Below are 22014 nucleotides of genomic sequence, written 5' to 3'. Positions count from 1 at the left end.
AGACCCTTCACCACCTCCCTCCCCTACCTGATACACACACGATTTTTCTGATGGTCTTCTAACTGGTTCAATGATGACATAGGTCCCTCTCCAGCAATGGTGAGGGTGATCCTTCCTCCTGCACTGAATAGTCTACATGTAGTGATGTATGAGCAATGCACCATTTAATGCAGTCATATTTTGAGCTCAGGGCGGTTTGATGACATACCTCAATGGGGTCTACAACATTTTAGGCTAAAAGGAAGTGGGTTAAAGGAAGCCAGACAACGTTTAACCAGGAAGACCATGACATGTATGGCATGTAGCAGAGGAAAGGAATTCCTGTATTGAATAGCTTCAGATTAGCCTCTTGATATATTGTAACCAAAACTACTTTTTACTCCGAATATTCCTGGTCCCTTGATTTTTTAATTTAAAAAACATTTTATGAAGAAAACATTTGCAGGGGACTTAACCCTGTGATGAATTGCCAAAGACAAAGAATGCTAATATATTTTTCCAGTTCGAATGTAGTGTTGTAATAATACATTATGATCACTAGTTGGAGCTGATGAGCATAGAAAATAAATATCCTCCTCAGCACAATGTAAACTGGAAAACTCCATATAGTGTCCATAATGTAATGTAACACTACATTCGCAGTAAGAAATATATTATTAATAACATTCGTTTTTGGCAATATAAACATACCCTTTAATGTTTGAGTTTAGATATATTTTTACTTTACTTTTCAGCTGGTGTATAAGGAAGAATGAACATTCGATTTAGACATCTTGTAACCGATGGCATATTATTCAAAACAAGTCTACATTTTTAAAAATCAGTTTGGCTAATGCATGTGTTTACTTTTGTGTATTGTTCTCTAAATTATCTATTTCTCACCTCCTCGTACAGCTTTTTCGTCCAGTTTGTCTAGTATAGTCTTTCTGAACTCTGTCTCTCCACACAGGGTAAAGGTGTAGGCCAGCAGAGCCAGGGTGTATACATTGGTCACATCACTAGCTGCCTTTTGCAGACAGGATACTGCGTCCCTAACCAGAGGATCCTAGAGGGAGAAAATAAAGGATACAAGAAACAGCTAATTAATGAATATGATATTATCTGTAATATAACAAATACTTTTTTTTCTTATTGAGCTTTCCTCTTTAAAGGGATGATCCATTTGACAGTCTCATGAAATAAATAAATAATCTCACTTTTATGAGAATTCTACTGTTAAACCCTTTTTACTGTTACCAACTGATGTTAACATTTCTTTAAAACTCAACCAACTCAACCAAGTGGTGAAGGAAATAAAGTATTTCTACACTTAATGGGAGAACATCTTCCTTATGATGGTCAATCAAGAAAAAGCTATAAACAATAGACAAAGAAGTGGTGCCTGATGATCATTGGCCCATTATACTTGATGATTGTAGTTAGTTATTTTATTCCCATGGAATGGTATGTATACAAATCCAGAGCTCAATTTAAATTGTATGATTCCATCTTGAATATGTGGTTGAATACATTTTATCCCCCACTTGGTTACTAAAATCCATAAGGCCTTATCCGATATATATATATATATATATATATATAGGCACAATTATTGGCAATTTGTACTATATTTAATTGCCTATTTCTTGGATGCATTTTACCGCATATTATTCCAAGGTGATATTACTCTATTGTTTTTTGTGCTGTGATTCTGCAATTTATGTGGTATAACTGTTCTACAGATGCTTTTATTAAAAAAAATCTTTCTCTTGCATATTTCGAAGTTTACTGTTTGCTAAGATCTCTGTAATCAAGTTTCTGCATCTGAACACCTGCTGTGGCCATTATGAGGGACTCTCATAAAGGACTGTATATTCACTGCTATATCAGGGACTATCCCTGCAGGGTTTTGTATTTATTTGGAGAATTTAACAAGAAGAGCTGGAAGTGGGGGAGCACCCAAAACTTCCAATTGGACTGGAACAGAGTTGGCAATTTTGACAAGGAGATCTTGCTGTTTTAGTATCCAAGACATGTAATAAGATTACTGTTCAAGCTTTAACACCTACTATTCGCCAAAAGATTGCAAATAGGGAGCAGAATTTTGAAGCATATTTTTTTTTCTTGGGCCAATTGTACTATAAATTCCTTTTCGAAGTGGTTTGTAATAAGGTACAACATTTACAGAAATAACTCATCAATAGTAACGATTACTTACCTCCAGAGGTACACCACCCTCTATCAGAGCAATTGTCACATAAGCAGAAAGGGAGATATCATCTTGCACTCCTCCCTGTAAAGGAGATCATAGCTTCGATTTAATGTCTACTGTAAGATAGTTATACGGTATAAGGTTTATTTAAAAGGAAAGTGTAGCAAAGTTAAGTTTATTTTACTTTATAATGGCCATTCTCCCTGGAAGGCTATTTGTAAAGTTTATTTTAATCCTTTCTTGTTTCCTTAAAACAAAAGTTATAAACTTGATTGTCGTGACCAATCAGATTCTTTGATTCATTTTACCAGAGAAAAAATATATGAAATTTAATTGGTCACTGTGGACAAGATCTACTCGATTGTGTAGGTCCCAAAAGTTAATATTCACATTAATGTGAGATGAGAATTTATATAGTTTATTTTCCTTAAGCCATTTTCTCATTGATATTGTATGGCTAAGTTCATATATTGCCATCAACTGGTCATTCTAGTTATTGCACTTGGTTATTGTACATGTTCCCTCCCATCTATGATGTATTTCCCCTTCTTGCTCAGTGTGGAGTGTCATGGCTGTTTCTAACAGGACCACATGTTAATCTGCATTGCATGCTTGGAAACATTATCATCTTTGACCGCCTTAAATACCGGCAATTCATTCATCTGCTGTATCCTGTTAACCTGCTGCACGGAATAAAGTACTTTGTGGATGGAAAAGGTATTTGGTGAGTTCAGCTATAAGGAGTGTCTGCAGTGATTATATCTTCTTATACAGTCCAGACATAGAGGTCTCCACACGGGATACATCGCTAATAAAACAATCGGAGTCAGAATAAGAACATTTTTCAGGCAAAAATGTTTGACTGTTGATAAAGAAAGAGAATCTTCGGAAACTGCTGATTAAGAGAGATTAGCTCCTGAAATGTTTTCATTGCGATTAGCTGTAAAGCGTTGATACAGAGAAAGAATATGTGGAAAGTGCTAATAAATGGGGATGATCTCAAGAAACTGATGACAAAAGGAAATGGACTCAAGAAACTGGTGATAGAGATGGTCCCAATTAACTGGTGATAGAGATGGTCCCAATTAACTAGTGATAGAAATGGTCCCAGGCCACCGGTGGTAAAGAGAGATGGTCTTACGAAACAAGTGAGAAAGAGAGATAGGGAATAATTTACTAATGGAGAAAAGTTTGGTCACTTTGCAGGGGAATTTTCCCTAAACGTAGTGTATGTGGGGAGCGAAGAAGGAGAAAATATTTCCACTCTGGGATGTGCAAATGCCCAGAGGGAAAAGGGGCTTTAAAGAAACATTCCAGACCTCACCATATAAAATTTAGAAAAACATTTAGTTAGTACATCATCATTAACATGATTAAAAAATAAAATAAAACATATATTGGTACATTCACCACATGGTAGCGATGCCGCACAATTTGCGAGTCACACGATTGGTTTCCAAAGCTACATATATGATATTATATATCCCAACATGTTTCGCCCACCCGGGCTTCTTCAGGGGAACAAGAAAAATGTATATCGTGTTGGAAATCCTCGAGCAGCCAATCTGAGGCAGAGGAGGTATAAAAAGTGGATAGGGAAACAGCTGTTTCATTCAATTCTAGTTCGGAAAAGAGATGATTTTGTCAGGCATAGACTACCAAGCAGGAGGGTCGCGTCAAAGGAGCACACCACAGCAACCAAGCGATGAACAGCAACAGCAAGCACTAGCAGGTGAAGTGTTATGATACCCTGCTCATGAAGCATGATGTTGTGCTGTCCTTCTCCCGGGTGCAATACATGCCCACTAATGTTGACTGGTGAATGTGGGGAAACTGTGCTGACTTCAGTCACGTGCAACCAAAATTCCTGTTTCTTTTTTTGCTTGCACATGATTAGTTATTCTTTTTAAAGTGATACTTACTTTGCAAAGTGAACATGCTTTACCCCTTTAGTAAATCAACCACATAGTCTCAAGAATCCATCAAAAGCGATGGTCTCGGGACACTGTCGATTAAGAGAGATGAAGAAAGTAGTGATAAAAAATGTATACTAAGAATGTTCACTTTTGCCTCTTTTTCCCCAGAATGAACATACACAGAAATTCACAGGGCAAATGGATCTGCAAATTGTTTATAAATAGACCCCTTTAAGCCCCTTTTCTGTATAATTGGTGTTGTTCTATCTATGGGATATAGTAGCATTTGAGAACTTCAATTAACCTTTAAGGTGCAGTACATATTAGAGATGTCACCAGCACTCCGTAGTAGAATAAAGCAAACACCTGTTTATTGACGCATATTGTCATAACATAGATGCAACATTTCGGGGTCATTTAGGGTCCCCTTCATTTCAAGCCTGATGAAGGGGACCCTGCGTGGCCCCGAAACGTTGCATCTATGTTATGACAATATGCGTCAATAAACAGATGTTTGCTTTATTCTACATTGGTGTGCTGGTGACATCTTCAATAATTCTTCCTACAAGCGGCGCCATCCGCAATCATTTCAAGCACCCATGGTATTTGGGACATCCAGTAAGGAGTGCAGCAGAATTATGTTATTAACTTTAAGGTGCAGTGACGCCATTCTAAAATTATAATTTCATAAATAGAGTTATTACTATAACACAGTACTAGGTAGCCTTTTAAAAATATGTCTTGAACAACATTCATAAATTATGGACAAGGAGGGTTGATATTATATGTGTTAAAGCAGACCTTTTACACTCAAAAATCAAGTTCTACGAATGCATCCCTCTATGTATGATGATGATAAATAATAACATAGACATGTCAGGTGTAAAATGCTGTGATTTTGAAATACTTTCACTTGCAGAACATTCACTTCCTGCTTTGAAAGTGCAAAATTACTTCAGTTTGCCAAAGCAATGCACACTAGGAATGCCTTGTCATCAGCAGAGCATTGCTGGGAAATCTCATCTGTAATCTCACAAGATCTCAGAGAAGGGTATTTTCCTTCCTTGTGATGATGTGCATGGTCACATGTCTTAGTCACATGTCTAGTCACATGTGCCAGAAATCGAGGAAGTAAAATTAGAGCTAGTAATCTGGGCTTAGTAAACATGGCCACTGTCAGAAGACTGAGGAAGAAAAGAGAAATAATGTATGCAAAGAATATAAATCCGGAAATTATCTAGAAGTATGTGTGTGTAGATTGTCATTACTAAACATTTCTAAAGATATGGGTAAAGGTCCGCTTTAATAACATAGGATCACTATGATCATATATGAATTTACTAGAAAAGCATTCAGATCACCTTCATAGCATTATTGAAGAGTCTTCCCACGCTACGGAAGCAGCCAGTCTCATTACGATTCATCTTGAGCCAGGTGAAGGATTGATTTAGGTGACTTTCATCTATAAATATATAAGGCCGAGCTTTGCTGAAGGACTTCACCACAAATGCTGACAACCTGTAAAATAATTACAATAAGTATATTTAGGTGAATTGTCTATAATAATAAACTGAGATGACAATATTAATTGTGCTTTCAAACAGACACTAAACTAAATGTGATCAACTACTATTTAGGAGAATGATATGGCCCATAGCGGAAGAACAGCTTCTCACTGTTCAACCTCCAGTGGACATAACCTTTACTACAGGGATCATCTGTGGCCCTTCACGAACAATAACCAAAATTAAAATGTTGACTTGCAAAGATGTGAACATATCACTGTGTGCTTTGGTGAATAATCTGACACTGCATGAATTCTCCCTAATGTTTTTTGTTTTTATTTTTGATATAAGAATCATTTTGTCTGGCATGGGAGGAGACGTGGTTTTTCTCTACCACAGTCAAATAACACTTGCAAGTCTTGTCCCACTCCCAGCCTGTGACTGAACAGTAAAAGGAGAAGTAGCATACTCATTTATTATTATTATTATACAGGATTTATATAGCGCTAACAGTTTGTGCAGCGCTTTACAATATAGGGAAAACATTACAATCACAACACAATTCAAGACAAGATGGAATGGAGGGCCTACAATCTAAAAGGGAGTGGCAAGTGATACATGAAGAGTTAGCTGTGTGGGGATGAATTGTTTTAGAAAGTGATAGTTCAGTGGTTAGGTTGAGGTTGGACAAGCTTCCCTGAAGAGATGAGTCTTAAGGGATCGCCTAAGGCAGTCAGAGTGGGAGATAGACGAACCGCTTGGGGTAGAGAGTTCCATAGGATGGGAGAGACTCTGGTGATGCCCTGGAGGAGTTGACGAGGGAGCTGGAAAGCAGGAGGTCTTTTGAAGAGCGGAGGGGACAGTTAGGGTGATACTTTGAGATATAGCCAGGGGCAGAGTTGTGGATGGCTTTATAAGTGGCTGTTAATATTTTGAATTTTATCCTTTGGGCTATTGGAAGCCAGTGTAGGGATTGACAGCGGGGGGTTGCAGTCACTGAGCGGTTGGTTAGGTGAATCAGTCTAGCAGCTGCATTCATGATAGGCTAAAGGAGGGATAGCCTGTGTAGTGGAAGGCCAATGAGGAGGGAGTTGCAATAGTCAAGACGAGATATAACAAGTGAGTGGATGAGTAATTTTGCGGTTTCATTGGTGAGGAGTGAGCGCTGCAGCACAGCTGACTGGCTCCTTGCTCTGTTTCTCATTCTGCCAGTCTGACTTCTGCAGTACAGGGACTACAAGATGCCAATAACTAATTCAGGTATTTACATTACTTGCATTTAAAAAAAATAATAATAATTAATGATTGACTAATGAATACAGGGCTCCATTGTTTTGTGCCTTTTATATCCATCTGGAGCTTAGCTTTAGCACTGTACTTCTTTATTGTTTGCATAAAGGTAAAAGGTTTTGCCTGTGTACTTAACGTATACTGTACCTATTTCTCAACCTCTTGAAGTTCAATATTTTTGTGGTATTCTGGATAATTTTTTTAATGTATTCTCTTTGACCTGGAACCATAAACTATTATGCTATAGAGCTGTCCTGAGTGAGTTGGGCGTTGTTTACTGCATGGTCTTACGAAATGTGTTTTAGCATAAACGTAAACCGACACTCTGCTGGCACTGCAAACAAAGACTCGCAGACCGGCTTCCTGATTAGCAGGTATGCCGACTCCATGCTCCTTCATCACCTGGTGACGAAGGAGCGTGCAGCCAGCTTTCTGGCTAATCAGGAAGCCGGGCGGCGTGTAATGACGTGTTGCCCGGCTTCCTGATTGGTCAAGAATCTGGCCAATCAGGAAGCCGGGCAATGCATCATTACACGGCGCCCGCCTTCCTGAATGGCGGGAGGGCTAGCTCCATGCTCCCTCGTCATCAGGTGACGAGGGAGCATGAAGCTGGCTTTCTGGCCAATCAGAAAGCCGGGGGGGGGGGGTGTAATGACATACTGCCAAGCTTCCTGATACCAGAAGTATCGGTCTAGGCAGTGGAGCATTTGGGAGAGTACGAGTACTTGCCCAAATATTCGGTATCGGCACCGATACTAGTATCAGTATCGGTGCATCCCAACTCAAACACATTTATTTAGATAATTTCATTTACCATGTGTTACCCTGGGGATCACTCTTTCCAAAGGCACTGTATGACCCATCATCCCGTTTGTATGTCAACTGTCGCTGATATCCTAAACAAAAAGCACAAACATATTGTATACTTTACATGCAAAAAGTTTTATTATAAATATGTATATAATAAGATCTGCACCGCCATCAATATTAAAAAAGAGCATTAAGTATGCAAGCATCAAGAGAGTACAAATATTACCATATTTGTAGATTTCTAATAATTTAACACACTAAGGGCCAGGTAGTAACACACTTTAGCTAGTTTTAAGAATGCTGGAAAGTAGAAGTGTCTGTGCTGCTAACAGAAAAAAGTCATAAGGTAACTTTTATTTTGCTAATGTATACTATGAAAATGTCTTGAGCTCAGGTGTTTTCTGAGGGCATTGTTTTCACATTTTGCTATGCCAAGGTTTATGAGTAAGCCTCGCATAGCAAAGAGGTTCTCAACACAATGGTGTCTTACCAAATGGTTTCAGATTACATTATTCCTTCCAATAATGGTTGATCCAAGAGTAAATCTATTATCACATACAGAATTACTAGAGAAAAACATGCTACTTTCAAGTATACCATTCTGCATGGCAAGGCACTTATATGTTGCTAAAGTATTCTTATTAATATAGTTGCCAGCATGGTGGTTGAGCATGCTGGTTTTAAGATACGTTACCTTTGGAAAATATACGTCACCACAGATTTATTCAATTTGACCTTATCATCCGCTTTATGGTATGATTACATGCCAAGTATTGCAAATGTTTCCACTACTAGGTATTTCAGACTGAGGAACTCAGATTAGAAAAAAAAGAGGACCTTTGTTTACTAAGTCTCACCGCTCTCCAGGAACTTGGTGGCTTTGCTCTTGATCTCATCTGTCAGCTGATGAGTTTTCTCCAGATACTGCAGAATAAATATGTTGGGAGCAAAGAGGACCATGTTCTGCTCTCCACACCCATATGGCATGGCCAAGAGACGGTCCGGGTTCTGCAATGCTGTTCCCATTATATCTCCTGTAGAGTAAAAAAAAGTAGAACAGAAGATAGTAAATAAACATCTACACGAGCCGTCGAGCACATTCCTAAAGTCTAGGCTAAAAACTTGATGTACATAATGTAATTGTGACTTTTCCATTTAAGAATCCTAGACATGACAATGGATTTTCTGCAGTTACTTTTCACATTAAGCTTTTATCAGGATCACTAACATATTTTAAGATTAGCTGAAAAATTTACAATACGGCAAAAGATTTACAGGCAAAAGGGTGAAGAGTTTGGAGAAGGATGGAGAAGTGAAGAATCTTGGACAACATAGCTGAACTGGAAAGTCAGCTTTGAGAATTTTTCCAAATCAGCTATTTTGTCCTCCAAACTCTACACCCTTTTATGAATAACCATGATAGTCAATGCCAGAAGTCTCCAGATTGTGGTACAACACTTCTAAAATGCTCAGTTTGTTGCTGATAAGTGAAGTGCTTTATCTCACCCAACACAGTCACATGAGCTCTCTCAGAGTCATTCAGAATGTTCTTAGGGACCTTTAGGAAGACCTCGTCTGTCTTAGTGTTATCTGAAAATTAAAGGATCAAAGAAAAAAAAAATCACACTGTGCATATACATAGAGCATTTCATGTATTACAACAAAATGAATCATACAAATTTAGATGAAATTGATGCCAATTGTTTATACTTTTGGCCTATAGTGGTTAGAACCTCTGTAAGGTTTTACCACTGACTATGTCCACTATGAGTTGAAATAGTAGATTAAGACTAGGTGGTACTTCACCTGTCTGGAGTTAACCTTAGTCCCCGCCCCTTCCTACAAAGCCCCAACTTTTTTTTCCTGACATGCTGCAGCAGTTAGGAATGTCTGATCCACCCTGACATATATGAGGCTTCAGTGTGTCAAGCACATACCTACAGTATGCATCATTGTAGGAACTATCAAGGATACTCTTTGGTAAGAGTTTATTTAGGAGGTAAAAACACAACAAAGTGTAAGGTTAGTCTCTCTCTATTTTACATAATTGTCTCCTCACCTTCTCCCTCCTGGATGCAGAGAAGAGAACTGTGTGATTTCTCCACCAGGACTCCTCCAGGCTGTTTGGAGAAATAAATAAGACATAGAGATCAGAATGTAAGAACACAAAGTGAACGGGGCCTTATATATAAAACTAATATTCTCTGACGTGTTAGAATGTTATACACCATAGCACACCTTTAGAAAATTTGCTTTAAAAATAGGGAATTTTGTTTTTCATATATTGCAGGACAGAATCAAGGTGTGTCAAAAGTGATTCTTCTCTGCCTAGTTCCTACCCTATGAATAGTTGATTATTTTGGATCAACTGGAACATACTATTATGTATCTGTAACATTGCTCCATTTCCAGTCACTGACCTTTACAAGTAAGGGTTTCACAATGGTATCGGTGGCTCCTTGTAGGGGAACAATCGGTATATCATTCTGGCACAACTCTTCAGTCTTCACAGCCTCAGTTCGCACTGTGATGTTTACTTCTCCTGAGAGGAGATGAAGTTCTCATCACATATAATAATATAGCTAGTAAATGTTCACTTTTAATGAGCATGGATTTTAATACAATTTATTTTTCTCCTGTATGTAGTATTATTCTTGATACAAAATGATAAAACTGGTTCATCATAATTTTTTTTTCTCCTGTATTTAGTATTATTATTGATACAAATTATAAAATTGGTTCATAATGATGTATTTATAGCAATTGTATAGACCTTCCCAACTATATATTACAACAGTGTTCTATTATAAGAATATTAGGCCAAATTCTATTGCTACCTGCATTCTTGTAGCCTGACAATGTTCACCCCCTACTCATCTGCTTCCCGATAGCAGTATCATGGTATGTCAAGCCCTGGTTTTTTGGGGGGGTGATTTCTCAAAGGCATAAGTTTAACCTATCAAAGTGAATTTTCAACAGAGTAAAAAAAATAATTAACAGGGAATAAGCCAGTATGAAAACCAGCATGTTCAAAGCTGCAGATTTACAAGATGTAGTCTTTTAATTCACAATGTTTTAGGGATTTCATGTTAGACTGATAAGGGGTCTTAAAGATATTTCTACCAGTTCAAAACATGAAAAAAACGGTTATAATTTATTTTTTATTTATAAACATTATAGGATTCTTGACTTTTAACCTTTCTAAAGAGGAGACATTTGTCAGGGAAATGTTTTTATTATCGTACATCAAAGGTATATATTGTATACTGTAAATCTTCTTCATAAATAGCTTGGAATGTATTGAACAATGAACAGCAAAGTAACATTTATCTATATTCAAAGGTCAGCAAAAATGGCAAGTCTGAATTTCTGCATATAAGCAATATAGGCTCAGTTCTAGAGAGGAAAGGCTGACAGGGATTGCACACAGTCACCCACACATCATTTGCGAACAAAATCACCCCCCCCCCCAAAAAAAAATAATAATAATAATAATAAAAGTGTTTTGGATTTCTGCTGTCTGCCAGTAGAAGTGAGCTAGAAACTCACTGTGGCTGTTCCTGCTATTTGTGTTGATGGAATGTTGTACATTGTACTTCTAGCTCACGCATTTTGGGTTCCTACACCCAGAAACTCCTTGCAGAGTACAAAAAGTTTCCCCTCATTTTCCAGCTGTTTGTTCTAGGTGTATTGATGCCGAATGGGCAAACTGTCTTTGTCAGTCTCGTCCTCAGCTTCAATGTACTTTGTCTGGCTATGACACCTAACCGTGCTAGTGTTATACCAAGGCTAGCCAGTCAACTGGGGTGGTAAAGTGGTGGCACAAGTCTTGCCCAGTGGCGAGGCAGAAAGTATCATTCTGGTCCTGAAAATAGCATTATTAATATGGTAATTATTATTGTACACATTTTTTATACGTTTTGAAATTTTGACAAAATCAGATAAAAAAAAAAATGAATTTCCCTCTCGATAAATTTGCCCTACCGTTTCCTGCTCATTGGTAGAATGTGTAGGTAGATTAATGTCAATAGTAACTTTATGTAATTACTTAAGTTTGCTTACTAATCAAAAATACTGGTAAAACAAAAAATATTTATTTTTGAATCAGAAAGTCCCTTCTCACCCAGATTGGTGGCTTTCAGGTTCCAGTAAAACGTTTTGCTCTCATCGGCGCACAGGCAGCTGCTGTATGTACAGTCTGTACAAGGTGTCTGCTCTAACTCCTTTGTGGGCCCCAGATTGACTTCAATCTGTAAACACAAGACATATTTTAAAAAACTACTGTAAAATCAAGTGTACACATTGATGATTTTACAGTAGGTAGGTTTAACTTACTAGTGTAATCACCAATGTGTACACTTGATTTTATATTGACATTTTTGAAATTACATTGGTAACGCAGCATTTGCCCATCTTCAAATTAGCTCATTGTTGTCTCCTGAAGAAGCAGACCTGCTCCGCAAAACATGTAGACCCGCAGAAAAATGAGCTGGGACCTGCGGAACCGTGTCTTATGACTGAACTACGTAGCCAAAAAGGAGACTCCACGGTCCAGCCTTGTCTGAGGGAGACTCTGAGGACCTGGATGGACCACATAGCTTCATGCTCAGTCCTGTTGCATACATTCCTGGCTGTATTCTAAAATCCCTATGGTGTGTAGTGGTGGTGGTTTTGGGGAACACCTACATGTAGAAGTGCTACATAATTGGATGGGGAAGAGTTTTGGTTTCCCAGTTTTAAGTCATATATGATATACATGTTAAGATCCAAGGCCACCATCTGATAAAACCTACAAAATAAAGTTTATCTGGTGACAGTTCACCTGAACAAGTTAAACTTACTGCAAAAAACATGTAAACCCGCATAAAAGTAAGTTGTTACTGGCCTGCTACTATGCATTAGTTGGAAGTATGGGTGGTCTATGTAATGATAATGATGTATGCATGATCACATATTTCTAACATTAGGAAGTTGATTCACTCCATTATCTTTGTATACTATGCTTTTATCAACTTTTTCTTTGTATAAAATAAACGTTATATTTTATATAAGTCTGTTTTTTGATATTTGAGTGTTTGTATGGTTGGCTGTACCAGAATTTAAAGTCCCATTTCATGTTACAGAATTGATATTTGTTCCTTGGATGTTGGCACTTACAACTTAAAGGAGAACTATGGGGGTAAGTGTTTTTCCCCATAGTTCTTCTAAGGGTCACGGGAGGACATAAACTAGTGTCCTCCCGTGACCCAAAGCTCAGTATATTGCGAGCTACAGCTCGCGGTATACTGAGACCGCTGCAGTCGGGACAGATCCCGACATTACTGTCGAGATCCACCCAGCTGCGTGAGTGACAGCTGGCTCTGCCTATCTAAAGGCAGACCCAGCTGTACCCGCCCCCTCCCCTGTCTGTTCTGCCAGTCAGTGCTGGAGGATTGGAGCGGTGAGGGGGGGGAATCCCTGCAGGGAGCCGTGAGTGACAGTCACGGCTCTCTGCAGGGAGAATGTTATTATTATACAGGATTTATATAGCGCCAACAGTTAGTGCAGCGCTTTACAATATAAGGAAGACTTTACAATCACAATACAATTCAAGACAAGATGGTAAGGAGGGCCCTGCCCCTGAGGGCTTACAATCTAAAAGGGAGGGGGAAGTGATACATGAGGAGGTAGCTGTGTGGGGATGAATTGTCTGAGAATGTGATGATTGAGCGGTTAGGTTGTGGTGGGATAGGCTTCCCTGAAGAGATGAGTCTTAAGGGATCGCCTAAAGGCAGTCTTGATCAAGAAGTGAGCGAGCAACGGTATGTGTTCGGTCACTTCCCGATCTATTGAGCCGACGTGTGACAGTTTCATTGTCACACGTCGGCTCGAACTATGAGGCTGAGTGAAAATCACTCACCTCATAGTTCTCCTTTAATTACATTTTTGGGTTTTCAGGAAGTTCTGGAATTTGGTTTATCTCTCTAAATCTCAGAACTACATAGAAATACAAATCTTTTGACAGGTAAAACAGCTTTCATATATGTGTTTCATCTGTGTATATAATTGTTTTATCTGGAGTTCCCTATCAAACATTATAATCCATTCATCAGCTTATAATAAAAATACATGCAGGGAATTTATTAACACCAAATACATAAAAAAAAAAACAATATTAAAATGATTTAACTTGGCAAATAAGTTGTGTGTCATCATGTGTTTTTGCAATTGCATTCCATGTAAATGTACATTATAACATACTTCAATGTGCCTTAATGCGCATTGACATGAATCATGATGCATGCTGATGAGTAAGGATGGGGACCCCCCAGGCACCATATTTAAAGGCATTTTTAATTTTAAATGTTTCATTTTAAGTGATGTTAAATCACTGGATCCCTATACACTTTTTATGGCCAATAAATTGCATATAAGGCTTCAAAATGGGGAATTTAAATTTCTGAGTTCTACCCCCATAGACTTGCATTGAGTTCTAAGTTCGAGTTAGAACTTTTTCCATGTTCGAAAGTTCGAGTTAGAACCGAACACGGGGGTGTTCGGCTCATCACTACTGATGAGTGCCAACATGCGTTCGAGTGTGTTACAAGGTACAATGGCACACTTTCTGATGTGACTCTATTGATTTAATTAGAAAATACATCAGACAAAAAAAGCAAGGGTGTGATTCCAGCCTAAACATTGTCAACCAGTGTGGGTTTTAAAGCCCCATTCACATCAGTGAAGTCTGGTGTGTTATGTTGTGCGTTAAGAAAGCCCATTTATTTTAATGGGCCGCCAACACACCACAATGCATTACCGCAATGCATATAGGTGTAAAGCCGACCACAAATCTGTGGAATCTTTAGAACCATTTCAGGGCTTCAGGAAATCTTTTTGAAGCTTGCTGAAAGCTTTGTAAATTGCTCTTTAGATTAGCATTTGCAATAGGAAATCTGTGTAAGCATGGTATTAATGAAACTAGTCTGTGACTGATTAGATGTAAAACATTCACATTATTTTAATTGGACTAACCTTGATACACTGTTTGAGGTAGTTAAATACAGAGGCTTTAAGGATAAAAGTTTCTCCTCTCACTACAGAATACGGGAGGGCGAGATCCACAAAGAACGGCTGGAAGACCCGAAGAGAGGCAGGAGGAGACAGGCCTAATCCACTCTGACCCAAACATACAGCCCCGGCATTCCAGTCTGTGATGGTGTCTGGAGCCTTGTGATGGAGGTTGGCACTGCCAGAGTCTCTGGAGAAGACAAAGAATAGAAAGGAACAGATCGCTATACTTCCAACGCAGTGAAAGCTGGAGAAAAAGTAAAACAGTTACTTATAGTAGCCTGACTCCATCTTTCAATCACTGGGGGGAAAAAAATCAAGAAAATAGATTGGCTGCAAGGGGCCCCTTAGCTCCCCAATAAAGTAGGGCTGTGGAAATTAAAGATTAATTTCTCGATTAATCATTAAACTTTTTGATCGATTAAAATTATTTTGATTGCTAATGAAAACACTCACCTCTCCGCCGGCTTCCGGGAGTCCCGTCGGCGATCCGGTGACGTCACTGACATCGACGTCACCGGACTCCTCCCCCCTTCGTTAGCCAACGGAGCCACTTGGGCCGGTGAGTTTGCCCAAGAAACTTTCTGCACGAGTGCCAGCCAAGGCATTGGCCTATACACATACAGTACAGCAATTAAGTAATAAAATGAACTAGGATCACACTAATCCAGCACGTTATTATTCTGGGTTTCCCCACTCAAGCGGCGACCATATTGAGTGGGGCGCGTGAGATTAATAACCTGCTTGATTAGTGTGATCCTAGTTCATTTTATTAGTTCATTGCTGTGCTGTATAGGCCAATGTAGTTGGATCTGTATGTGGGTTATTATAAATTGAAATTAATCGATGAAAAAAATTTGATTAATCGAACACGAAAATTTTAATCATTACCAGCCCTACAATAAAGATAATAGTCCTCTAACAAAAGGTGTGCAAAGTCTTACAAAGTCTTCATTTTCTTTTGAAAGCAGCCAGAGCTCACAGGCAATTATGAAAAGTCTTTGCATATTGCATGTCTGACTGCACCGGGGGGAGTAGGGGGGGATGTTGGACCTCTGCATAGGGACCACTACTTTCACGTAGAGAGTTCTCTCCAGCAGAGGACAGGCTTTTCTACTCAAGGTCTTGACTAAGAATTGCAAGATGTTTGTTTTAATTGCACCTGGAGTTTATTTAGATTATTTCAACTAAAAGTTGACTTGGGCTTTAAATCTGACAGGAAAATCCGCTCAATGGAAATTCAGGCAGTTAGGGCCCAATCACACTTGTGTTCGCTTTATTGTGCATAAGACTCATGGATGTGCATTGACTTACAAGGGCCCATTTATTTGCAATGGGTCCTGAGTATGTTCATTTAAAAAAAACACTCCCGAATAAAGCATAATACAATTTTATTAAATAGGGTAGCAAGTATATTAGTGTATGCTGTTTACTGCATTGTTTATCCTATTTAGGAGATATTTGTAATCAAATTTCTGCATTTTTTTTCAATATTACAACACAGAGCTTTATAGTATTATGTAAAATTCTACAAGTGCGTTTGTAAGACTCTCAGACAATTTGAGTTGCATATTTGCTACTCCTATATCACATAGAGAGATGTAAAATGACAAATGTTCTCATATGGTTGATTTTAACACCTTCAAAATATAAAATATGTTGTTATATGATTTTGTATTAAACAATGCTTCAATTTTAAACCCTGTGTAAAAATGAACTTTCCTTTTAGTATAGTTTCACAAAGCAAGTAGAGAAGCCAATCATTATTCTAAATGGTTGGGTGATAACGTATGCACGGGTGTTATCTGAATCTTTTAGTCTTGCAACATCACCGCGGGATCGAGCAGCACAAAGAGAGTCAGGTCACCATAGAAGAAAATTGACACTCACCCTACTGCTATAAGTTCCCATATCCAGGTCTCAGGGAAATACGTTCGAATGGGCTCTATTTCTTTCTCTTTTTTTATCTCTCTTTCTGGCTCTTGTTCTTCCTCTTCCTCCACAGGCCTGGATAGCTTTCTTCCCCCATTAGTTAATACTGGAATAGCTGCAGATCAAGTCAAATAGGTTAATAAGTACATAGGTACACATGCATACACATAATATTTTGAGGGTTCTGGATAAAATGTTTGGCTAGACATACCCAAAGCAACCCACAGGAAACTTTCCTTCCCTACAGCCCATTATTCTAGGTGATTATTTGTGTTTTGGGCCACACTTGACCAGACATTATATAACGTATGTGAAAGCAAAGTGTTAGTTGTATCCATGGTACCGAGGTCTTTTTCTTAGCTTTACAACCTACACTGTGGCCATAATGAGGTATTTGCCTGATGTTACATTCAGAAAGAAAATATAATAATGTTTGTTTTTGCCCCCATTCACACAAGACAAAGGTACATGCAGTTTCGCAATTTTTTTTATGAATACACACCTTATTATTTACATACTTTCAAAGAAAAATGGAGAGCTGTCCGCTGCCAACTGCAGCAGCTTTTTGTGGATCCTCTGGAGTACATAACTACCAATCCTCCCCTATCAGGAGAGCTGAGGGATGGGAAGTAGGAGTACAGTGATACCATGCAGCAGCAGCTGTGTTCTTGGCATAACTGCTTCAGGAGCAGGATTTTTTATATATAGAGGGTGGTCCTGAAGCGGTTAAAGAGGAATTTTTTTCAAATTAACCCTTTTTTTTTTAGAGAGGGCTCTTTCTTTTATGACATGCACAGTTCGATTTGCACTTGTATATATGGTTACAGCAGATTATGATTGTTACAGTTTCAATCATTTGTGATCATTGTTCTCTGATGGTTTAGATCAGGGGTGGGCAACTCCGGCCCTCCAACTGTTGTGGAAGTAAAAGCCACATGAGGCATTGCAAGATTGACAGTTACACGCATTACTCCTAGAGGCAGAGGCATGTTTGGTTTGTAGTTAAAGCGCAGCTGGAGTGCCGAGTTTCCTGGTTTAGACACTTTCTACACATAGTTGGAAATTTAGTTTGAGAACACTAGGAGCAATGGGCTATGCATTCACAGAATTTATGATACTGCTAGAGATTTTTACGACCTTTTGGTAAGGAAGTTTATTGAGATTTGTTTCAGCCTGCTTATGTCTGAAGCTGCCTATTCTATTGGAAGACATGGTTGCTGATTTATGAATAAAAAAAATAAAAATAAAGGCTACACTCCATTCTCCTGATCCACATTGTGATTAATCAGAAATCATTAATGTCACATACCCATTGTTTTTAAAATTGGGGATCCACGTACTGGACCGCGGGCACGATAACTTGGAAAGCTCATATGGCAGTCCACAGCTTTCTTGATATCTGCACTTGTTACTATTTTTAGGTTTATCCCCTGTAGATTATAAAAAGAAAAAAGCAATGAGATTTCATTAGGAAAACAAGATTTGTGCCAATCATTCTGAATTATGGACAATATCTGAAAGCTATGAAATTATGGATAGCATCTTACGGTCTATGACATGTGTATTGAGAAAACTCACCTAAAGCTGTTAACAGGGTAATTCCTTTTGTGAATAACCCTGGAAATGATATTTGGATGTTACCAATGGCCACTCTTGCATAAAAGATATCTCCTGTGTTAATATTTACTTTGGAATGCTATTTATTAGACTATTCAGCAACTTCAAATGCATCAAGTGCTCCTAGAGAAGTCTACCATATTACCAAACAACCTTTTGCCTCAAACACATAATAATTAATTTATAAAAGTTCCACCCAACGTCAATGCCCACCTCCCTACACCGCCCGCCCCATGGAGAATGAAGAATGGCAACCAGATGGTGGCGGTGCCTGGGTTGGTTTTCATTTTTTTTTTTACTTTTTTATTTGTTTTATTTTTTTTAAACTCTTTTACATTTTTTTTTATCTTGTTTTATTTTACTTTTTTTATTTTGTAGAATTTTTAATTGATTTTTTAAAACTTTTTTAACACCTTTTTTATTTTTATTATTTTTGTATTATTAGGGACAATCTAGGACAATCTAACACAGCTGATTTGGAAACATTCTCTAATTCAGCTCACTTTCCAATTCAGCTATGTTATCCTGGATTGTTCACTTCTCCTGCCTTCTCCAAACTCTTCACCCTTTAGTGAATAACCCTGTAAATTATATTTGGATGTTACCATTGGTCAATCTTGCATAAAAGGCATCTCCTGTGTTAATATTTACCTTGGAATGCTACTTTGTGCTCTATCAGATTATTCAGCAACTTCAAATGCATCAAGTGCTCCTAGAGAAGTCTATCATATTACCAAACAATCTTTTGCCTCAAACACAGAAGAGTTAATTTAAAAAAGATCCATCCAGCGTCAGTGCCCCCCTCCCTACCAACCCCCGCCACAGCCCCCCCCCCCCCCCCCCCCCCCCCCCCCTTTTTACATTTTGTATAATTTTTTTATTGATTTTTTTGTTCCTTTTTTAACACTTTTTTTATTGTTTTATTTTAATTATGATTTCTTATAATTTTTGGAAATTTTTATTTTTTTATTATGTTTTACTTTTTATCAATTTAAATTTTTTACATTTTTATTTTATTTTTTTCACTTAACTTTATTGCTATCACACAGGAACTAACAATCCCCTGTGTGATAGCATTTGGAGGTGACGGGTTCTTTTAATTGAACATTTATAGTGACATGGGAAGGCTGCGAGTACAGGGTTCCTGTCTCAGTGTTCACACGGTGCAGAGCTCTCCATCTTGAACTACTTTGCCTTTGTCCTGGGTCCCCCAGAAGAGTAGGGGACCTCAAAAACCATGGCAGGGAGGCAGCCAACGGAGACGGAGACAGCAGGCGATGGGGGTGGACCATGGAGGGGGAGGCAGGTGGACGACAACAGACCCTGCCCAAAGCAGGGCTATATGTAGAAAAAAAAAACAACTCACCCTGCGGCTGTGTCTTGCCTTTACTCCTGCCGCCCCGAGGCTAGGCCTCGGTGGCCTTGTGGGAAATTCGGCCCTGCCCAGTGTATAGGAAGGCAGATGCTGTTCGCATATCATCTCAGTTCGTATAGAATTTCCTATACTCGTCTGCACCATTACTGATGATAGTTACTCTCCCAATACTTCTCCTCAAAGGTGTTCATATCCGGCATTTCCTCCCTAAAGTCGAAGTCCAGCCTTCTCATCAGTCTTGCACAGTTGTACCGGCTCCTCTCCTGTACTGAAATTGCTTAGTCTAATTTCATTGCACACTGTAAAATTCTCATAGTGTGCATTACAAGCGGCTGCAAGTCAGATAGAGCCTACCGCATTTCCTGGCTGGAGGATATCCAGCATTATCTAGCCTTTTCCCTCCCCAGCCTTACCGTCCTTGGCATGCCACTTTGATTTACTGGATTTCAGTTTTCTCAATCATGGAGGCTCAGTATCACATGTAGGCAGTGGTGTATTCTGGTTTGGGGCCGCCCTAGGCAAGACAAAACTAGGGCACCCACCCCTAAATCTGCCGGATCTCAGGGGTGCTGTGCAGGATCTGCCATAGAGCCCACCACAGATCCTGCAAAGCCCCCCCGAGACGCTGCAGAGCCCACCACAGATAATGCACCCCCCCCCCCCTGAGACCCTGCAGACCGGTGCAGGATGTGTGGTGGGCTCTGCCCAACATAGACCCCACCAAAGATCCTGTACAGCCCACCTGAGACTTTCAGGTGGGCTGTGCAGAATCATGCTGGGCTCTGCAGGGTCCCTTTAGCAGCAGTGTGACCATCCTACCAGCTGCTAGGTCCCCGGCCTCCTCCACTGCTGGACTGGTGCTGCAGGACCTGGCCTCCTCCGCAGCCCGCTGGCTCTTCGGTGACCCGGTGTACTGTCAAGCATGCACCAGCTACCTACGGCGCGACGGCGCCCTGCCCCGGCCCCCACCCCTTCCTGCTGCCCCGTCTCCTCTTCCACCTCCTCCATCGCTGCCTCCTTGTCGCTTCCTCTGCCTCCTTGCAGACTCCGTCCTTTGACGTGGCCGCCTCCTCCTCCCGGCTGCCGGATTGTTTTGGGGACCGCATTTTTGCTGCCCCCCTGAACTCTGCTGCCTTGCGGCAGATACGCCCCTGCATGTAGGTGTTACCTTGGGTGGTCTGCATGTAAATGCAGCCTGCCAAGGAACACCCACTTCTCCAGACTGACATACACCCATCAAAGCATTTAGATATTTGCATAAGTCATCCAGAGAGCAAGCCCGCTGCTTGCATCAGGGCTGAGGGCTCCTAAAGAAGTACTGAGGCAGGGTGCTGTGATGTTTTCAGGAAGCTACAGTATGTAAAGGGTTCTGGTCCCTGCCACCCCTGCCTGTACTGCAGAAAGGTGCAAAGATAGTAATGACATCGCTAGGTCTAAAGTAGGGTATGCAATGAAAACTGAAATATTTTATTTAAACATTTTATTGTTTATGGAATTAGGGGGTAAGGGGGAGGGGGGGCCCAGGGAAGGCAGATTATAATCAGATTTAACTTTAGCTTTAATCTGTAGCCATCACCTATGCCTCTGTAATCTCCACGAGGTAGGGTAAGAGGCTTACCCGTAAACCAGCCCTGGCTCAAAAACGAATGCGCACATCCACGCAGTTCCGGACAAACATGCATTAGCATATAGATGTGAAAAACTTACCCACAAAGCAGTTTTGCCTCAAAGATGCACACACACATGTGCATGCATTCCCATGCAAATAGTAATGGGCATGGTGCATTGGGGCATAATCATGCAAATAACGCATGGAACATTCTATTTAAACAAGTCACAAGCATGGAGCCATTTGCTGAGTGGTTGTCAGCTTGTCCCTGTGTTTCTTGAGCCTGATCCTCTATATTTGCTTCCTTGTATACGATCCCGGCTTGTGACCATTTGACTACACCTCTGCCTCCTGGTCTGGTACCTCAATATTCTGCCTATTTAATGTATGACCCTGGCTTATGATCCTTGACTCCGCTCCTGATCATCGTTCCTGTACTGCTAAAGATTCTGCTTACCTGTGTATGACCTCAGCTGCTGGTTCTGACTTCGCTCGTGGCTATCTTCATGGTGCTTGGTACCCTCTGCAGTCTGGTATCTTTATAGCTGGTTCATGTTCATCTACAACTCATCATTCCTTGACTCCAGCTCCCAGAGGTTTCCATGGTCATCCTGATCCTACAAACCTGATCACCGGATCCATGCTCTCAAGCACCGGCACAGACTTCATTCAGTTATCATTACCGGCATCTGTGATACTCCATGTCCTTACATCCCCTGTCG

The 22014-nt window shown here is 39.8% G+C and overlaps 1 protein-coding gene across 1 annotated transcript in view; it reads right to left on the bottom strand.

Annotated features, from left to right (window-relative positions):
* Positions 1-22014, bottom strand: part of LOC108801016 (alpha-2-macroglobulin-like) — a 58484-nt gene that overhangs the window by 7841 nt on the left and 28629 nt on the right. Inside the window, exons 17-29 of the mRNA XM_018572986.1 lie at positions 18032-18121; positions 17210-17294; positions 16650-16806; positions 14724-14949; positions 11836-11962; positions 10133-10254; positions 9772-9832; positions 9219-9302; positions 8570-8746; positions 7717-7798; positions 5469-5625; positions 2198-2272; positions 883-1045 (exon numbers count right to left, since the gene is read on the bottom strand). Of these exons, the coding sequence (XP_018428488.1) occupies positions 883-1045; positions 2198-2272; positions 5469-5625; positions 7717-7798; positions 8570-8746; positions 9219-9302; positions 9772-9832; positions 10133-10254; positions 11836-11962; positions 14724-14949; positions 16650-16806; positions 17210-17294; positions 18032-18121 (1606 nt within the window). The remainder of the gene's footprint in view (positions 1-882; positions 1046-2197; positions 2273-5468; positions 5626-7716; positions 7799-8569; positions 8747-9218; positions 9303-9771; positions 9833-10132; positions 10255-11835; positions 11963-14723; positions 14950-16649; positions 16807-17209; positions 17295-18031; positions 18122-22014) is intronic.

This window comes from Nanorana parkeri, unplaced genomic scaffold (assembly GCF_000935625.1).
Source record: "Nanorana parkeri isolate BGI_ZX_2015 unplaced genomic scaffold, ASM93562v1 scaffold2195, whole genome shotgun sequence".
NCBI classification, from domain to species: domain Eukaryota; kingdom Metazoa; phylum Chordata; class Amphibia; order Anura; family Dicroglossidae; genus Nanorana; species Nanorana parkeri.
This window is presented reverse-complemented; position numbering and strand designations above follow the sequence as displayed.